Here is an 18,700-nt window from a genome sequence, read left to right as displayed (position 1 = left end):
TGACAGCAAACACAGCATATTAATAGACAGGAGGCGGGTGAAGGCTGCAGTTGTTGGAAATAGTTTAGTTCGACTTGTGGTTTTGTTTCATTCATAAGCTGCGGCTCAGTTTCAAAACTAAACTAGAATGTCACTCAGTAGAGCTCACACCTCCCCTAGTCTCAACAACCTCCATATGAAACCACATTTATAAGATTTGTATATGTTTTTTTTCCATCAGGATACATGAATTATTCGAACTCACAATTTAAAAAGAAAAGTGGGGGAAAAAGTCCTGGATCTGCCCCTTGATTTTCTGTTATTTAGATTTTGCCTAAAATTAGTAAAGGACCAATTAGATGGACGCACAATATGCACATAAAGAAAATACTGGTTTTGCGACAGATTAATTTCACGTGTCAGCAGTAATTTGGCTGAATGGGGAGTTTATCATTAAGGGAAATCCCTGCAGTGATTCGGTTACAAGGGTTGAAAATATTGCCTCCCACTTAAATGACGCTGAGATGGAATCTAAGTTCCGTAAAGTCTGTGTGTGCTAGAGATTGGTGGAGGGAGGGAGGGAAATAATTCTGGGTTTGATTCCACAAATAGCCCATTGGCATGAACAACAGGTCTAATGAAAGAAGACGACCACATGCCAGCTCACCAGACACACACTGATGCATCACATGCACACGTACATATGAGTTATTATACATTATATGAGCTTTAATATGTTTTGTGCTGCATCACATTCCTACTCACAGGAACAGCAGAAAGTCCTATAGTGAATCACACAGGTCATTTAAATGCTGTGCTCTGCTTTACAATGACGGGAATGTGAGCTCCATGTTGAGATGTGTTTTCTTGTTTTCATCATTGACAGAAATAAGGTTCATAAAAATGCTGAACGTTGTCAGTATTCATCCGATGTGAAATTTCAAAGACACAGAAACAATTTCAAATGTTTGTTTGTCATTATGCCAGGAACACGGCAACAGCCTGTTTACATGGCTAAATAGAAACTGTAGAACTCAGCTGCCTGGCTTTAAACAAGAGTAAATGGGTTGGAACACATCCTGGTTTTATTCTCTGTACACCAGCCTCCAGTATGTTTTAAAATTGATTTTAATCTTCCTTTAATTACATACAGGGCACTTAAAGTTGAATTTGATGGTGTTCTCATGACTTTGTAACTTTGTTTTGAGAAGCACCATTAAGATATATTATATTATAAAGAGAAGAAATTATTTTGTCTAGAGAATCAAACACCACAAAGTAACTGGAATAGACTACAGAAACAAAGTTAAAAAAAATGCAGATGTGTAAATAATTTAGCTAATGGAGATGAAAAAAACTAAAACAGCATCTTGCAACAAATATTTAATTACGGGAAAGTTGGGATGTTGTAAAATCAAGTCACCTGTATTAGAAAGCAGAGGCAGTGATGTATTTTACTCTGACTCTGATGCTGGAGGAGTTGGTGCATTGCTCAGCATCATGCATCTAGTTGGTGCTTGAGGTAGTGATGTCAGTGACAAAGTGACACTTGACAGCATCCATCACACGACCCTGTGTCTATCACGCCCCGAGCAAACATCTAACAGTAGAGATAGTTTCTTCATTTCTTATCAATATCTCATAACCTTGCAATGCCTGTGGCTTCTCAGACAAATGGAAGACATAAATGATGAAGCTCTTGCACATTACAACTGATCTGTCTCAACACGAAAACAAGATCACTGCAGTCGTTTTGTCTCTTTGAATTTACTGGATGACAACACCTAGTAGACAGTGTGGGTGTAGAACTGAGGACAGACTCTAAGTCATTCACCCAAAATGTCACAATCATCTAAGCCCACCCAGCAAAAATGTGTTGAAAGTCAGAATTCAAAATTTCTTAAAGTGGCTAGATAAGATTAATACAAGATCAGCATGGACCATTTAACCAATTATTGTCTTTAAAGCCTTTATTCAAATATTCACTGCTTTCATTGTTTTTATCTTTAATGTGTATGTGTGGTGTATTTGAAAAGTATTATAAATAAATATAAATTAATTAATTCCTTATTAAGTTAATAAGGCAACTCTTCTCAGTGTCCAAGTTTCTAAAACACGACAAAAACATTTTTATTGCCCAAGAGAATGTTTGTTCTTCATACCTTACCTGAGGCCCAGCAGCAGTTCTGACACAATCTTGGTATGTTGCAAATGAGTTTTCATCCAATTCATACACAACATAGATGAGAACACTCACATCACTTTCTACTGAGAATATTAAATCTTTGAGTTGTCTGGTTAGTGTCGATGTCATTTCATCGTGCTCTTAGCTACCTGTTAAACATTTTTAATTTCACCCATTTCTTGAAGACATTTTACGTTTTTTCAGTATTGTGCTGGAAGTTGTATCGTCTCATTTTGATAAACACCTTCTCTGAATTAGTGACTGCAAAAATCCTGGTTATACCAATAACCAAACGCACACAGTTGACATTTTGTCTTTACAATTTTTATTCACCTTTTATAAACAGGAAACAAACAGGAGGGCCTGTAAGACAAAAAAGTGTGTAGGTAAGAGAAGGGAAATGAAAATAAATTGATACATTCACTTTGATGCAGTTGAAGTTGTTTTACCTCATGCCTTCTCTGCTGCTGCTGCTGCCGCCTCCTCATCTCCTCCCTTGGTGTTACGTGTGTAAATCAGCTGTGCTCTGTGTTTGGACACCAGCTTGATCATGCCTGGATGACAACACACAACGTTACCAGTTAGCATGATCTGATTTTCAACCACACATTTACATAAACTACGTAATCTGCTCAATTTACTGGATTTAGCCTGTGTCCGTGAAAATGTTTTATTTTATTTTTATCTTTTTACAAGAGGAAGTGCAAACATGGGCAATATCATCTTATTGACCATTACCTTAAGACACAGAAGAAAAACAAACAGTAACTTTGGCTTCAGTAAAGTATGGATGGAAGGTTTCATGTTGCCACTGTAGCCTACCTGTAAATGACGAGGGGACAGTTCATTTATGTCAAAGCTGTGTGTGTGCAAATTAGTTTATGCTTTATATAAATTCATGCAGTCTAATGTAAAAGAAACAAAAAACTACGGGCATGTAAATGCTCAAGACATGATAAGAGTTCTACCTTCATTAAATATTTCAATTAAATCAAAGTGTCAGCTTGATATCCAGTGGGGTACAAGAGAGTACTACAATATTAACATGCTTTAATGTCTCTTTTGTACCATTTATTTCATCAACTCTCAATATTTTGGAGTGCAAGAAAATATTGTAGTAGTAGTGAGGGGATGTTGCAGCTGTGGATAAGTGTTGTGAACAGAATCACACTGCACATTATCTATAAACAGCACTGTCATTTAACAACAAATGATGCTGAAGAAAAAGGCATGGTACTTAGTTTGTAAACATTTATGTGCACAGCCAGTGAGCCGTGCTGATGACTGTGGCTGAATTGATGGGATGACTTTAATGTTGCATGGCAATGCTATAGATGGCAGCTATCTGTACCTCTTTCCCATAAACAGAAGATGTGTATTCTGCTGGGCGACATTACTTGGAAGATTGAATAAAACCTTCAGCAATGTTCTCATTTACAATATCTAATCTCCTTTTCTGCAGATCCACTGGTTCAGGGCAATAAATCATTAATGATAAACACAGATCTTATTTTACATCTTTAAATAAAATACCATTAGTGTCCAAAATGGTGATGATCTGCAACATGTGCTACACTGAATCCTTAAGAAACATGCAAACTAATTCTGTACTTAATGCATTACTGTTAAATCATTTGCAAGGGTTTTAAATATTGACCAGCTCATCATACATGACATGAACTGTCTGCTAGCTCCAAGGTAACAGATCATCAGAAGCCCTTTCTACTGGACCCCCAAAAAATGTGAATGTTTTACGAAACCATTTGCTGGATCCAACATGCACTGTTTGGACTATGAGCTAAAAGGTGAGGTTCACCTTTGGCAAGCAGTTCCTGGAGAGCGTTCCTGGCCAGAGAGCCGCGGATCTTCAGCCTCTCAGACACGACAGCGGGGGTGATGAGCTTGTAGTTGGGAACTTCTTTATACAACTTCTCATAGGTGGCCTTGTCGAAGAGCACAAGGTTGTTGAGCTTGTCCCTCACTTTTCCCTTGGACCACTTCTGCTCAAAAGTAAATGAAAAAGGGGTTCAATGTGTGTGGACTCAGGACCATGATTCAGGATACGTAACTCTGTGGATCAGATCTAACCACTGTACCTTCTTCTTGGCTTTGCCTCCAGATTTGTTGACTGGGTCCTTGTCCTTCTTGGACTTCCCAGTGTCCTTCTTCTTGTCTTGTTTGGGAGGCTGAAATCAGAAGACAAAATACAGCCCATCACATTAAAGCTACATGTGGGTCTCGCAGCACGTAAGGCTAGGGTTAGCTCTGGTGTTAGCTCTGCTGGCCGACATGGGGATGGACGAGTCTCTGTACTTAACGTTTAGAGCCTCGCTTTTAGCATGATTAAATACCGACAACTGTCGACAGATTCAGTACCAACGTAATGTTATTTAAATACACGTTGTTAATATTGAAGCGGAGCTATTAAGTGTTACTTTGCTCGACTCGCTGTCTGTAACCTCAGAGCAGTTTGAAAGCGTGGTGGAATTAGCAGGCAAGCTAGCTAGCTAGCTAACTAACTAGCCTGGCGCTAAATGCGTAAAAAACGCAACTAATAACTCAATAAACGCTCTTTATTCGGAACACAGACAAACACAGTCCATCCACCAGCTGTTCCGAATAATTATAGCACGAGTGGGATTTCAGAAAGACGAGTAATTTTCATTTAGTTTGGACAAAACGTGGAAAAACTGTCCTCACCATGTTTCCTCGTCAAGATGTCGGAGCGAAAGGAAGTTCACCCGTGCGAGTGCCCCTTAGACAACCCGTATATGCGGAAACGGGGTGAGGAATTCTGGGTACTTGAGTTCTCTTCTTTATTTATGGTTTCTGTTGATTTCAGATGCAAACATCAGATCATCAAACATCTGTGCGACTCCCACATCTGGACACAAACACTCTAAAAAGGTGAATCGGGTCACAAACGCAGCTCGTTTACACTTTTCCGGTGTTTTGACACCGCCGAGGTCACGTGACGGTGTTGTCAGCTGTGCGTCGCCAACATGGTGATCTTCAGTGTGTATGTGGTGAACAAGGCTGGAGGTTTAATTTACCAATACGACAACTATGTCCCGAGAGCGGAGGCGGAGAAGACCTTCAGCTTCCCGCTAGACCTGGTGCTCAAACACCACGATGAAAAAGTGATCGTGTCGTTCGGACAACGCGACGGAATCAGAGGTAAGCCTCGAAGCTAGCATTAGCATGTTAGCTCACGTCAGCTGCTAGCTGCTACTGTGTGCTGAAGGTCTGGAAAACACTGCAAATGTGGTAAAGTAATGAACCAGTTGTCTTCGTTAAGTGCGTTATAACACACATTTGAGTCGCTTCTTAAAGACTGACTGTGTGAGCCTTCATTTAGCATTTAAAAAAACTCAACCTCCTTAGCATGTTGTGTGGTGTTTTTCATCTTTGTGCTGCATGACACAGTCATATGTTCATCTGTTAACAGTGTCATGATGTCTGTTTGTGTTTGATTCCTGGTTTCCTGCCCCAGTGGGACACGCAGTGCTGTCCATCAATGGAGTGGATGTGATTGGGAAGAACACAGGAGAAGGGAAGGACATCCTCGAGTACTTGAAAGATCCCTCAAACTATCCTGTGTCTATTCGCTTTGGACGCGCACGCCTGAGCTCCAATGAGAAGCTGATGCTAGCGTCCATGTTTCACTCGTAAGTTTCACATTTACCCTGAGGGTGGAGGATGGTGTAGTGGAGATAGATTTATGTCACCGTGATGACAATCTGAACAAACAGCACTTATGAGCTACATGGATCTTCTTCTGTTCTAACAGTCTGGTTTAAAGTGAACAAATGTGAGAGCTGCAGGTCTGATGTGTTTCAGAAATCAACGCCCCCGTTTTGTTTATTTCCTCAGGTTGTTTGCTATAGGTTCACAGCTGTCTCCAGATGTTGGCAGCTCAGGGATCGAGATGTTAGAAACAGACGTCTTCAAACTCCACTGCTTCCAGACTCTCACAGGTGAGTGCTTGCTCACTGTGTCATTACCACATGTAGAATAAAGACCAGTAAAATAGTGCATAGTTTTTGTAACTTTGTAATGACATGCAACTGACATCTACCTCACCTTCTGTTCCGTCTCTGTTCTCTCAGGGATAAAGTTCATTGTGCTGGCTGACCCTCGACAATCTGGTATTGATGCACTGTTGAGGAAGATTTATGAAATCTATTCAGATTTTGCCCTCAAGAACCCGTTTTACTCTCTGGAAATGCCAATAAGGTAATAACATGGGAAGATAATGTTTCCCTCCACTTTGCTGTGTTGTTATGTGTCTTAGGCTACATCCACACTACTACATTTTAGTTTTAAAATGCATCACTGTTGCTCAGTGTACAGCAGCCATCTACACTAGTCTTGAGTTTTTAAGCACCAACAATTGAGAAGTTTGGAAATGCTGCTTTTTAGTTTGAAAACTTTAGGGGAACATTATAATATGGAAGGATGGAGAAGTTTGGAGTCAATGAAGGCAGTAACTGTTCCACCTCATCATCTTAGAAAAGAAATCTCTGCTCTTGCAGAGTTGACAATCTGTTTCCTCAGCACACACACGACCAGTAAATATGAATGGTTTCATGTGTGTTCAGGTTTTAGTATTGCATGGGGATTATTACTGTTGCAAATTGTTAGTTTTCTAACACCATTTTAAAATGAAAACACATCAGTATGGATGTAGTAAAGATACTAATAATGCCCACTAAATTTCTGTTGACTTATAGTGTCTCTAACACATCCCTGCGCCTGTGTCACTGTGAATCTGTGTGATTTTCAGGTGTGAACTCTTTGATCAGAATCTGAAGGGCGCGCTGGAGATCGCAGAGAAAGCCGGCAACTTCGGAGCTGGATCTTGAGGCAGGGAGGAATAACAAGAAACAACATGAATCTCCCTGAACGATTGTTTCACGATCACGATTTCTACGACTGAGGACCTTGTTGAGGAAAATGAAGTGGATTCTCTTGGGATGTGACACATTGTAAATACTAGATGTTTTGTAAATACTTGAAAAGATTAAACCCACTTGTGTTAATATTTAGTCTGTTTTTGTTTGCATGTATTTCTGTGATGAATCCACTGAGCATAAATGAAAGAAGATAATTGACTGAAAAAGTATCATTTATTCAAGCCTTTGTGTAAATATTGTGTCTTAATTCTTTCATGATTAATTATTACAATGTTAAAAAAAACACAAATATTTTGTATAACACACGTTAATAATACGTTTCTGATCTAGGTTTCAGTTTTGTCCTCTGGGCTCTGTGATGCAACAGTGACCTCAGGAGAGGAAACCTACCTGTAGTTGTGTCCTCACCACATTTCATTGCATGACATACATAATCTGTAGTCACTTAAATTCACTTGTTGACTTTACTGATGCAATGTTTACAGATTGTAAACAGTAAATGTCAATAAGCATCTTGCAAAACACCGAGAAAAAAATCCTCATCTTTGATGAGTTACATTTACACCTGTGTTATATGACTGAAAAAATACAGAGGTATAAAAAAATCAAGTAAGAAAAATATTCTAAGACGATGTTGCCTCAAAATATGCAGTTTTCCTCTGGATGCAGAGGATGAGGTGTAATGGTGTTTTAATCGGCCTTCTTGGACATGTTCCCCATCTTGGTCCGGATGTTGCGAAGAAGGAAGAATCCAACAGCGGTGACGCCACAGGCGATCTCTGCTACCCAGAAAGCCATTTCCCAGCCGTGGTGCTTGGCGATCGTGCTGAATGGAAGTCCGGACAGGAAGCCACCAACTGAGGAGAACACAAACGGATCTGTTCACTCCCAAAGATGACAGAGAATGAAAACTGTAGAGCATATTCTCCTGCACTGTTGTGACCGTGAGGTTTAGATTCAGTGGCCCTGAATTTCAAATCACAAAATGCAACAAATAAAAGACAATAGCAAATAAAACGACGAATAAGAAAACACAACATCTAATCACTGAACACATTTTATCCAAATTTCCTTCCTGTTTAAAAGATGGGCAGTGCATCCGTCCAATCAGTGACAAGCCTTGTCAATATGAGATACTTTCCTTGTCTGTTATAGGTTGAGTTTAGAAATTTGTTGTTGTGTTTTGGAACTAGCAAGAGTAAAAAGGATTAATTGAAAGATAATGGTATGTCATTGTATTATTAGCATTGTTAGGGTGAGTGTTGCTAACAAACACTTAGCAACATCTTATGCAGGCTCCACATGAATAACTGTCTCGAAAACCAATAAACTTACTGTTGGCCATCAAGGCGACGATGGCATGTGACGTCCCACAGTAGTTGGATGGGGCGCTCTCATTGGCTATAACTCCAAACAATGCTATTGGTCCGTAAGAGGAGAAACCGAAAGCAGCACCCAATCCGAGTATCCACACCTGAACATGAGAGATGAGACGTCAGAGTCTGATACACTGTGTGCCACATTGAAGAATATGTCAGAGCTTCATGTATGTTGAGTGTTAGATACCTTTGAGCTGTCCGCAGAGACTGTGACTCTGAACAGGTACATGGACGCAAACATTCCTGCCATCATGCAGATCAGGATGAAGTGGCGAGGATTGCCATAGATTCTCCTGCCTTGCTGTACAAAATAAAGAATTACATACATCTATTGGTTTTTCTGGCTGTACACAGAATCACTTTAACATCTACATTAGTTATCAACTAAAAAAGTTGACTGGTCAGTTTTTTAATTTATTTGATTTTTAGAGTTGATTGACTTGGATTGACGTAAAGACCAGGGCGTCCAGGACTAATAGGACAAACTGTTAGTTTGCAGTATGAACATTTGTGGATTGGTGGGGCATGACATGAACATGTGGATCCAGGATTTTTTAAACCTTATTTAACATGGTTATAATATGTTCATCTTAATGGAGGTCTACCCACTCTGAGCACCCTTCTAATTGAAGTTTACCAGTATTTCCTTTGTGCAGACACTGCCTCCATACTGGAAATGACACACTGTTGAAATGCCGCCAGTTCTGTTAAGTCTGTAATTTGACATTTCAAAGGCCAAAATGCATTTTGTGCTAAATTTATATTTCCTTCAGTGTGTATGGGAATATGTGGCAATTTTTGTTTGCTAAATGCTTCAATGCTCCATTTAAGTGCACAAAGCGGATCATTCAGGAAAAATCTGTAGAAGGGAAATGTTTGTGCAGCAGACTCCAATTTGCACAAGCAAACGATATTGATGATCCACAGAAAAAAACCCTTTGGAGCTGTCAGTGTGCTGTTATAATACCTGCCTCATTCCCCAAAATAAAACATAAACATGCAAAGGTGAAAAAAGGAAGATTGTGCCAATTTCTGGGACACAGCTCTTCTAACAATACGTCAAACATCATCCAGATGTTCACACTCACTTTGGCCACAGCCTTGTCAGAGAGGTAACCTGCGGCGAGACTTCCCAACAGACCTCCGACTTCCAGGGCGCTCATGTATGAGCTTCCTATGGAGAACAACACAGTGATTCACAGGAAATAATGAGCTGCTGCTCAACAAAGAGGAGGAGGAGTCTGTTCTATCCCTCTGTCTACCCATGAGTGTAGACTGGCCCTTGTCCTGGATGAGGAACAACTGGCCCCAGTCGGTGCAGGCCGTCTTCACCCCGAACACCACCAGGTACGACACAGACAGCAGCCACAGGTACGGGGACAGCAGGAACCCAGACAGTGTGCTCTCTTCACTCAAGGATTCTGAACAGGAAACACACAGAAAACAATATCATCATGGCTCTTGTGAACACGATGTCTCAATATTGCCAAGAGGTAATTTCTTAACATCTGGTACAAATGTTCAATTTCACTAAAAGATGAACTAAATAGAATTTAGTGGTCAAAGATCAAGGTCACTATGAGCTTACAAAACATGTTTTTGCTCTTTTGAATTTAACATGTCCGGAACGTCTTGAGGGAATTTATTCATATTTGTCACAAACGTTCACTCAAACTCAAGGATGAACTGATCCGATTTTGGGGGTCAAAGATCAGGGTCACCGTGACCTCACAAAACCCTTTTTCTTCCTCGTGAACACTTTATCTTCAGAACGCCACCAGACATCATGTTCACTCAGACTCACAGATTAACTGGTTACATTTTTGATGGTCAATGTCACAGTGGTTTCACAAATCATGTTTTTGGTCTCTTGAACTTAATCTCAATTCAGCCTGCAGGACATTTCTTAAAGTTTTGACCAGTTGTCTCTTGGAGTTAAAGATGAACTGATTATATTTCAGTGGTAAAAGGTCAAGATGACATCATATTACTGTGAAGGTACCTAGAGGGACTGAAACTGCACTGGTCGGCAGAGGCATATAACTGCAGGGCAGTAAATCTAGTTTTTCCTTGTATCTGAAACTTTACAAAACATGACATAATGGGTGTAACATAACATCCTTGTGTTCAGGGTGCAGGTGGGAGGGATCTCTACTTCTAGTCAGATCAACAGATGACACATCTAAAACCACACATGACACGTTCACACTTTTTCGGTGCATGAGCGAGACGCAGCTCACACAGGTGGCATGTGAGGGGCACTCTGGGTACGGAGTCCACCATGTCACCGACCTTTAGTCACAACAGGAGCACATGCTGTACACACACACACACGTCTGGGAAATGTAAACCGCACCTGATCCGGTCATTGTTTGAGAAGAGTGTTGACCACAGTTCTTCTGATTGTTATGAAACTGATGATTCTGTAAAAACTCAGTCTCACCTCCTTTGCTCTTCTTGGCTGCCACCTCGATGTTGGGCAGCCCCACATCCTTGGGCTCGTTCTTGATGACAAACAGGCAGACGAAGGAGACAGCCACACAAATCATCCCAGAGACGGACAGTATCGTCCTCCAGCTGTACGTCTGGGCCAGCACTGTGGCAATAATGGGTCCCAGGCTGCCAGCCAGATTCATGCTGCAGGAAAGAATGGCCCACCACGTCCCAAACTGAGAGGGCTCGAACCACTGACAGCAGACGAGAGGAAATAATTAAAGCTCTGACACAGTGTCACTATCTCAGCTTTGATATACAGAGGGAGGATACAATAATCCAAGCAGTGCAGGGTTGTGATCTGACAGCAAGTAATAACTGGATGAAAAGTCATTTCATGTTTCATGATGTGACAGGCTAGTCGGTGTTAGTGAGGTCAAGCAAGGTAAGGATGAACCTTTCAATCCTACTGTACATATTCCATTACACTGGTTTCATCATTTAGGCTCACATGCTCACGTGCTATTGAATATGGTTTTATTACAAAACCTAAAAAATATATTTTCTCAATTGACCTTTTAAAACAACCACAGGAAAATAGAAATAATAGAATATTAAAAAGCTGTGGGATTGTTATGTTGCCAGGCCTCTGTTGACTATGTTTGAATCACACAGTTGTGATGAGGCAGATTATCAGAGTGTTTAAGTTTTCACTTCTAAATTCCTGCAGGTTATTCCCACATCACGGATGGTGAACCAATATTTGCTGTTGAGCCTCAATGCTATGGAAGAGTTTACCTGTTGCGATCACACAGACAACATCAATGGTGTCTATTAAATCTCGTCTTAAAACATTTTCTTTATCACAAAGCTTTTATAAATGTTTGACCTATTTTGTGTTTTTTTCTTTCTATTTGGCATTGTATGACAAAATATATGGTATATAAATAAAGCTTATTGTTATAGAATGCATTACATCCAAATAATAAGTATGTTTCTTTCTAATCATTTACTTTGATTGTTGCTTATTTTGTTATGAATATTCAATGTTATAGAAAAAAGCAGTTTTAAAGAGAGGTACAATATGTTTGGGAGCATTTTGGTTTCAGGACTAATTGTTAAAATCTACCATTATGTCATAATTTCTTATTTAAACATATAACCTTCTAAATAATATAAATAAATGACATAAAAATGCAATCACTAAGTAATTGCTAAAGCTATATCTGTAGAACAGAATTCAGTATCAGTACAGTGCTGCATGATTTACTGTCATGCGGCTCACCTTGCGCAGCACCCTGCCGCAGGGAGGCCAGCCGAGGCCCTGACCAAGGCCGTTAAGAAACCACAGGGCAGAGAAGACAGCGACAGTGGACGACCAGGAGAAGACCACGTTGATGCCTCCCACCATGAGCAGGCCAATAGAGAAGAGCCAGCGGGCGCTGATCTGGTCAGACAGCACGCCGCTGATGAACTTGCTGATAGCATAGGCCAAAGACTGACTGCTGGTGATCATGCCTGAACACAGAGAGCAGGGTTTTCTAAATATCTCAGGCATAAAAAATGACATGTGAAGCTACCTCTGTTAATTTTGTGGACATTTTTATTACGTATTTTACTTTCCTGGATTTGTTTTCCTCCTTTGCTTTGAGCCTAACCCTTTCTCGAACGGTTTTATTTTGTTCATTATTACATTATATGTCATTCAGTTATGCTGGTGTATTTTCTTGATATCCTTTGTTGTGATGTCCTAATGTTTTAGGGGTAAATAATAACAATATTCTAGTTTGAAAAAGGAGGCATAAGGTTTGATTTAAAAAAACTTTTAACACTGAACTTAACAATCAAGCACAAAGTCAATGTACAACCTCGTCTCTCATACCCAGGTCATCCTTGTCCATCTGAATCTCTTGCATCAGAGACGGCATCACAAAGGAGAAAGTCTTTCTGTTGAAGTAGTAGAGCGTGTAGCCGACAAACATGGCCAGAAAAATAGTTCTTCTGTAGTATCCATAACTCGCTGTAGCCATGATTGTAGATGTCAAACAGTCAAAAACAGAGAAACAATTTAAGTCGATCGGTTTGACAGACTCCTGCTGCTCGTGACAGTGAACTTTGCCCCCGGCTCCACTGCACAGATGTGGACGAGTGGAAGAGTGTTTGCAATCAGCAGGAAGGAAGTTAATGGTCAACTTCTCTTCCCCAAAGATGATTGAATCTGGATTGTTAGCTGAGCGCTGCAGGCGGGCAGGTCACACAGGGCCTGGTAACACACCTCAATCACACACTGTGTGTATATGTGTTGTCTCCCTCAGGCACTGATCATAAAAAAGGTTCTTCTACTTGACCTTGGAGTTCTTAGTCCTGTGTTGTTCCTCTGTTCGCCCCTCAAGAGGATGTCATGGAGGGAGGAGTCACACTGATGAGGTTAATGATTCACTGACGAGTCCAATAGAAGCAGCAGAGCAGGGGGGAGGCTCCTGTCCCAGAGAGGAGGTGTGTGAAGTGTGATGATCCTCAACTGCAACACACAGGTTTACTGTCCACGAACACTGGAGGACATGTGCATTTGATTGTTGTACAAAAATAAACATTGCACTATCCGGTGGATTAACATGAGGTATGACACTTCCTATAATAGCAGTGTTCAGTGAAAGCAGAACGTGTGTGCACCGCCTCACTTCATCAGCTGCTCTTCTACAGACTTTCTTCCACAATAACTCGGCCTCGTGTTGTCACGGTGGAGCGGCCATGGACGTGTCATGAGATCCATTCATGAGTCCCACAGTTTTTAATGACTTATCTGTGACTCTTCTTGTTGTTAAGGCTCCATTAACAACAAAACATCCACGGGAGCAGCTGCTGATGACACGGCGCTGTGGAGGAGCGGAGCGTGTGCTGCTTCCGCGTCAAGTGATCAACTGGCCCCGCCCACAACAACCGACACAACTTTTTAGAGAAATATAACTTTGTTAAGTTATTATAGACTTTTTTAGGATATTCTTTTTTATAATTCATTATGTTTTATTTTGAAGATTCATTATTATACTTTATCATTCTGTTCTAATAATAATAACAATAATAATATTAAATCATCATAGCACAAGGGCTGAAACTATCCATCTCAATTTAACTTGTCATTTGTGTAAATGAACGTTGTTAAAAATGTTTGTGTGTGTGTGTGTGTGTGTGTGTGTGTGTGTGTGTGTGTGTGTGAGTGTGTGTGTGTGTGTGTGTGTGTGTGTGTGGCCCCTCCTCACATCTGTGTCCCATGGCAACTGACAACACTGCATCAGTGAGGAGGTGCTGCAGGATCCAGGAACATGGTGAGTGTTTGGTGAAAACAAGGATCAGCAGCACATTCACACATTCACCTGAAGGCCGCGGCTCGTTGAGGACTCTTATTCCTGGTTTCTGATCATTATCCCCGGATATTCTTCCCCACAGAGCATCACGTCCAGCTCCAGGAGAAGCGGTGACACCCGCCGGTACCGAACACGAGCCCCCGCCTCCCAGGTGGACGAGACCCTGTTTGGTAACACCTCACCGGTGAGGGGGGGTTATATTGTGTAATTATCTGTATTCTGTTTCGTTTATCTGTTTAAGTAATTATTCTACTTGATTAACTATCTGGTTCTCCTTCTGAGCTGGCAACAAATGATACTGTCAAGTTAATAATTGAGAGAGAGAGAGAGAGAGAGAGAGAGAGAGAGAGATTCATTTAAAATAAATGTCTTTTAGATTGAATATGAAAATTGTCTTTTAGTATTTGTGATTCCTTAATTTTGCTGTGCTGATGATTTTATGACCTGTCTGTTTTATTTTGCTTCCCTTGTAAAGCACTTTGTTACTTAGATTTTGAAATGCGCTCGAGAAATACATTTATATTTATTTTATATATTATTATCATAATGCACTCTACACTACAAGCCACGTTCACACACTGCAGGCACAGCTGTCAGGGGCAATTTGTGGCTCAGTGTCTTGGGAGCCAGGGTTCGAACCACCGACCTTCTGGTTAGTGGACGGCCCTCTCTAACTCCAGTCTCAGTTTATAGCTGTAAGCGGCACAATGTACAAGTCTGTCATGGTGTGTAGCATCATGTGTGGAGAGATCACAAGCTATATGTGTTTGTGAGATGTTGCTGACTGACTCTGTCCAGATATCACCAGACAAATGTGGACACTCAGCCTCCAAGGGCCAGGGTCAGAACAAGAAGATCCAAGAGGGAGAAACGGTTCAAGTCATCACCAAAGACCTGATTCGGAAGCTCAGGTAGACGCACACTCACTGGACAACTCCGAAAATACTCCATCAGTGTGTGTTAGTTTACTAAGTGTCATTTTAAGCAACTACATCTAATTTCAAAATAAGATACTGCAGGTTTGAAAATGGGTCACAATAAAGGTCACAGCAACAGAGCAGAATCGAGAATAACCTCAGACGTTTAACAACACCACCTGTTATTTTGTCAGGGTTCCTCTGAAGGATCCTTCAGGACAATCCATTATCCTCCCACCAGCTGAGTTTAAGAGGATCATGTCCACGTCCCAGGTTCCCACCCAGGAGCAGAGGAAGACCCTGATGGAGGCTTATCAGAGGAAGAGGGAAGAAGAAATAGTAGGAAACATGACAATTCCAGTACAAATGTTCCTTTAACCTGCAGATTAACACTAAGACAATAAAACCTGATATGTTTTTTAAAAATATATCCCTCATTCAGAAAGCTGCTGAGGAGAGGAAGCGTCAGATGTATGAGGCAGATCTGTCCCGTAAAGTGAACCCTGCACTCACTGAGCTTGAGCTGGAGGCTCAGGAGCGGGCCCAGCAATTGGTGGAGAAGGCCAATGCTCTGAGGATGGAGCAGGAGGAGGAGATCAAAAAGCTCAACAAGGTAGAGCATGAAAATATTTGAAGTGTCTAAAAGAGAATCAGTGACTGGCAGATGAACATGAACATCAGAACCTCTGTTCTCTGTGGGGTCCTCCCGTCAGCAAATTCTGGGCGCTCAGTGCCAAGCCATCCGTGATGCCCAGATCCAAGAGAAGAAGCTGATCCAGGCGGAGATGTCCGAGGAGGAGAAGCGTCTGGACGTCATGATGGAGGTGGAGCGCCGCAGGGCCCTGGAGACTGTGGAGCAGATTGAGGAGCTGCACAAACAGCAGAGGATCAGGTCCTCAGAGAAATACACACAAACTTATTCATACAATTATTTACCCATGAACGATGTCATCGTTATTTTATTTAATATTATTATCATGAGATCCACTTTCTGATCGTAGGCGACTAGTGAACAGAAAAATCAAAGGCCTTCCAGTTTGCTGATGTTATCACATGTGCATGTGTTACATTTCAGTGGAATGCAGCAGATCTATGATCAGATCCAGCAGCGTCTGGAGGAGAAACATCTACACGAGGAGATGAAAGAGCTGGAGAAGCAGCAGGTCCGAGAGAACCAAGAGAGAATGAACCTGGAAGACTTCCAGGTGTGGACACCAGGGGGAGACAACCCACAAACACACACTAACAAAATGAGAAAATATATGTACATGTTAAGGGATGTGCAACCACACAAACACACACACAACACACAACACACACACACACACACACACACACACACAGTGTGTCTGTCCTCTGACTGGATGTCTCCCTCCAGGCCCTGGAGAGGAAGAGGGAGGAGCAGCAGCATCTGCAGGAGGAGGTGATGCGGATCAACGCTGAGACCATGCAGGCCAAGGAGCAGAGGAGGGAGGAGGAGAAGCTGGCAGACATTAGAGACATGGATTACATCCAGAAAAAACAGGTGAGATATAAAGCAGGTTCCTGTTCTCTCAACAGAAGAAAAATCAATCACACGAATTCTCAATACAGAGAAAGTTCAGTTTAACAAGACATCATTAACATATTTCTGATCAGTTTCATCATTATGATCATTTGTAAGTGTTGCTTTTTTATGTTGATATTCATGAGCACTGCAGGAGCGAGAGGCTGAATTTGAAGCCGAGCAGAGACGAATCAAAAAGGAGAAAGAGCTGGAGATCGCCAGACTGAGGGCAAAGCAAGAAAAAGCCAAAGACTACAAGGCCGAGCAGGTGCAGGAACAAAACCACCAGCTGACTTTGAAAAGCTATGAAGACAGCAACAGCCCAAATTAACCTCATTACACATTAAAACAGTTTAACAACAGTTACAAGGATCCATTGGAATCAATTTCTTGTGTGTGTTTGTAAGGACGAGCTCCGGGCTCGGAGGAACCAGCAGATCACCGACAGAGAGTGGAGGAGCAAAGAGAAGGAGCTGGCAGTGAAGAAGGCACAGGAGGAGGCAATGCTGAGGGCGGCTCGTCTGGAGCAGGTCCACTGCAAAGAGCACTTCCTGTCGATGGAGGCCGGTCGGGAGAAGGCCGAGTTTGAGAGGGTGCTGAAGTAAGAGACCTGATTTGATGTTTCAGAGTAAAGGACAACTGCCACCTACCACCTACAGCAGGATGAATTCATCAGTGTAGTAAAATGCTCTGTTTTACTACCATTTTACTGAAAGTGATTCCTCCACATACACTGACACTTCTGCCCCTTTCTCCTCAGGGTGCAAGAGGAAGCAAGAGCCAAACAGATGGAGGAGGAGGAGAAGCAGCGTCAGAAAGCGCTCCGTCACTCGGAGGCTATCCGGCAGCAGGTGAGGGAACGTGAGCTCTCGGCCGTAGCCAGACGCAGAGAGGTGTTCAAGGAGGCCGACCAGCTGATGGAAGAGGCCCAGCAGAGACGCCTGCGCATCAACAAGTTCAAGGAGAAGAAGCTGAAGGAGCTGAAGTAAGTAACAGCAGCAGGCTAATGGACCTAGAATGTCACTCAGTAGAACTCATACCTCCACCATGGCACAACAGTCTCCTTATGAAACCACATTTAAATTCACAAGATCCAGATTTTTACTCTAATCCACACTAAATTATACACAGTGATACATACCATCCTCATACATTATTTCCTGAGAGAATAACAAGAAGGAATAAATGTTCTGTCCGTCCACCAAGTTTTATATTAATCCCTTCAGTTGTTTTTTGTGTACTCACAGACGGGTTAGAAAACATAACCTCTTTGACGGAGGTGAATACAACTTTGCTCTATATTGAATGTATCCTCACTGTGTTACTCTGATGCATTTGTCCATGTGCAGGGCGACAGGGCTCTCTGAAAAATACTGCAGTGAAGTGGAGAGGAAGGCAAGGGCCTACGTACTCTGAGTCAGTCACAAAAGGATTTCAGCGTGTCTCTTCATCTGGTTCCTCCATCAAATTTCACACAGGAAAATATTGCAACTACTAATGTGTTGTAATGTTTATATAAGTATGCTCAAATAAAGGTTTCTGTTGCACTTTCACAATTGTTTCACAAGTTTGATCATTATGTGCATGTTTTGGTAGTTTGTCATCTGACTTTTTGTGTGGAAAAACAAATAAAACTAGAATGTCACTCTGCAGAGCATAATACCTCCACCAAGGCCCAAATGTCTCCTTTTGAAACCACATTTCCATGAGATCTGGATTTTCTATTTGGACCTGCACACACACATTTAAACATGAATTTCTATAAGAAATAAAAGAAAATGTTGAAACATGCCCTCTATTGCAGTTTTTAAAATTCCAGGATCCCCTCCAAAATGTGATGGGTTCTTTCCTGACCCATACCACATCCTTCCACCAAGTTCCGTGGTAATCCATGCATCAGTTTTTGCATAATCCTGCTAGTAGACAGAAAACATCTTTGGCGGAGGTAATAGATCTTTTTGAGACGTTTCACATAAAGTG

The 18,700-nt window shown here is 41.6% G+C and overlaps 4 protein-coding genes across 5 annotated transcripts; 2 read left to right on the top strand and 2 right to left on the bottom strand.

Moving 5' to 3' along the window:
- Positions 1–2,472: 2,472 nt before the first annotated feature.
- Positions 2,473–5,006, bottom strand: rps25 (ribosomal protein S25). The gene is made up of 5 exons (XM_020095127.2): positions 4,865–5,006; positions 4,261–4,350; positions 3,981–4,164; positions 2,614–2,718; positions 2,473–2,527 (listed from the first exon to the last, which is right to left on the bottom strand). The coding sequence occupies exons 1-4, from the start codon at positions 4,865–4,867 to the stop codon at positions 2,615–2,617; spliced, it is 381 nt and encodes a 126-aa protein (XP_019950686.1). The 5' UTR covers positions 4,868–5,006; the 3' UTR covers positions 2,473–2,527; position 2,614.
- A 154-nt stretch (positions 5,007–5,160) lies between these two features.
- trappc4 (trafficking protein particle complex subunit 4) lies at positions 5,161–7,208 on the top strand. The gene is made up of 5 exons (XM_020095126.2): positions 5,161–5,341; positions 5,658–5,832; positions 6,038–6,141; positions 6,274–6,400; positions 6,951–7,208. Exons 1-5 carry the CDS (start codon positions 5,167–5,169, stop codon positions 7,027–7,029), a joined length of 660 nt encoding a protein of 219 aa, XP_019950685.1. The 5' UTR covers positions 5,161–5,166; the 3' UTR covers positions 7,030–7,208.
- A 66-nt stretch (positions 7,209–7,274) lies between these two features.
- On the bottom strand, positions 7,275–13,789 carry slc37a4a (solute carrier family 37 member 4a). Its single transcript, XM_020095125.2, has 9 exons — positions 13,574–13,789; positions 12,775–13,444; positions 12,178–12,410; positions 10,903–11,146; positions 9,722–9,880; positions 9,548–9,633; positions 8,647–8,760; positions 8,416–8,554; positions 7,275–7,937 (listed from the first exon to the last, which is right to left on the bottom strand). Exons 2-9 carry the CDS (start codon positions 12,920–12,922, stop codon positions 7,771–7,773), a joined length of 1,290 nt encoding a protein of 429 aa, XP_019950684.2. The 5' UTR covers positions 12,923–13,444; positions 13,574–13,789; the 3' UTR covers positions 7,275–7,770.
- On the top strand, positions 13,719–18,276 carry cfap45 (cilia and flagella associated protein 45). 2 transcript variants are annotated; one of them, XM_069534087.1, is made up of 12 exons: positions 13,719–14,218; positions 14,340–14,441; positions 15,056–15,168; positions 15,369–15,513; positions 15,617–15,787; positions 15,888–16,066; positions 16,250–16,379; positions 16,553–16,699; positions 16,875–16,988; positions 17,128–17,321; positions 17,481–17,705; positions 18,070–18,276. In XM_069534087.1, the coding sequence occupies exons 1-12, from the start codon at positions 14,216–14,218 to the stop codon at positions 18,134–18,136; spliced, it is 1,590 nt and encodes a 529-aa protein (XP_069390188.1). In that variant the 5' UTR covers positions 13,719–14,215; the 3' UTR covers positions 18,137–18,276. The 2 variants fall into 2 exon arrangements, 1 of the variants encoding a protein (XP_069390188.1); XR_011244489.1 differs by having other exon boundaries at positions 14,103–14,218; positions 17,128–17,395.
- The last annotated feature ends 424 nt before the right edge of the window (positions 18,277–18,700 follow it).

The sequence above is a fragment of the Paralichthys olivaceus genome, chromosome 11 (genome assembly GCF_024713975.1).
Source record: "Paralichthys olivaceus isolate ysfri-2021 chromosome 11, ASM2471397v2, whole genome shotgun sequence".
Classification (NCBI taxonomy): Eukaryota; Metazoa; Chordata; class Actinopteri; order Pleuronectiformes; family Paralichthyidae; genus Paralichthys; species Paralichthys olivaceus.
This window is presented reverse-complemented; position numbering and strand designations above follow the sequence as displayed.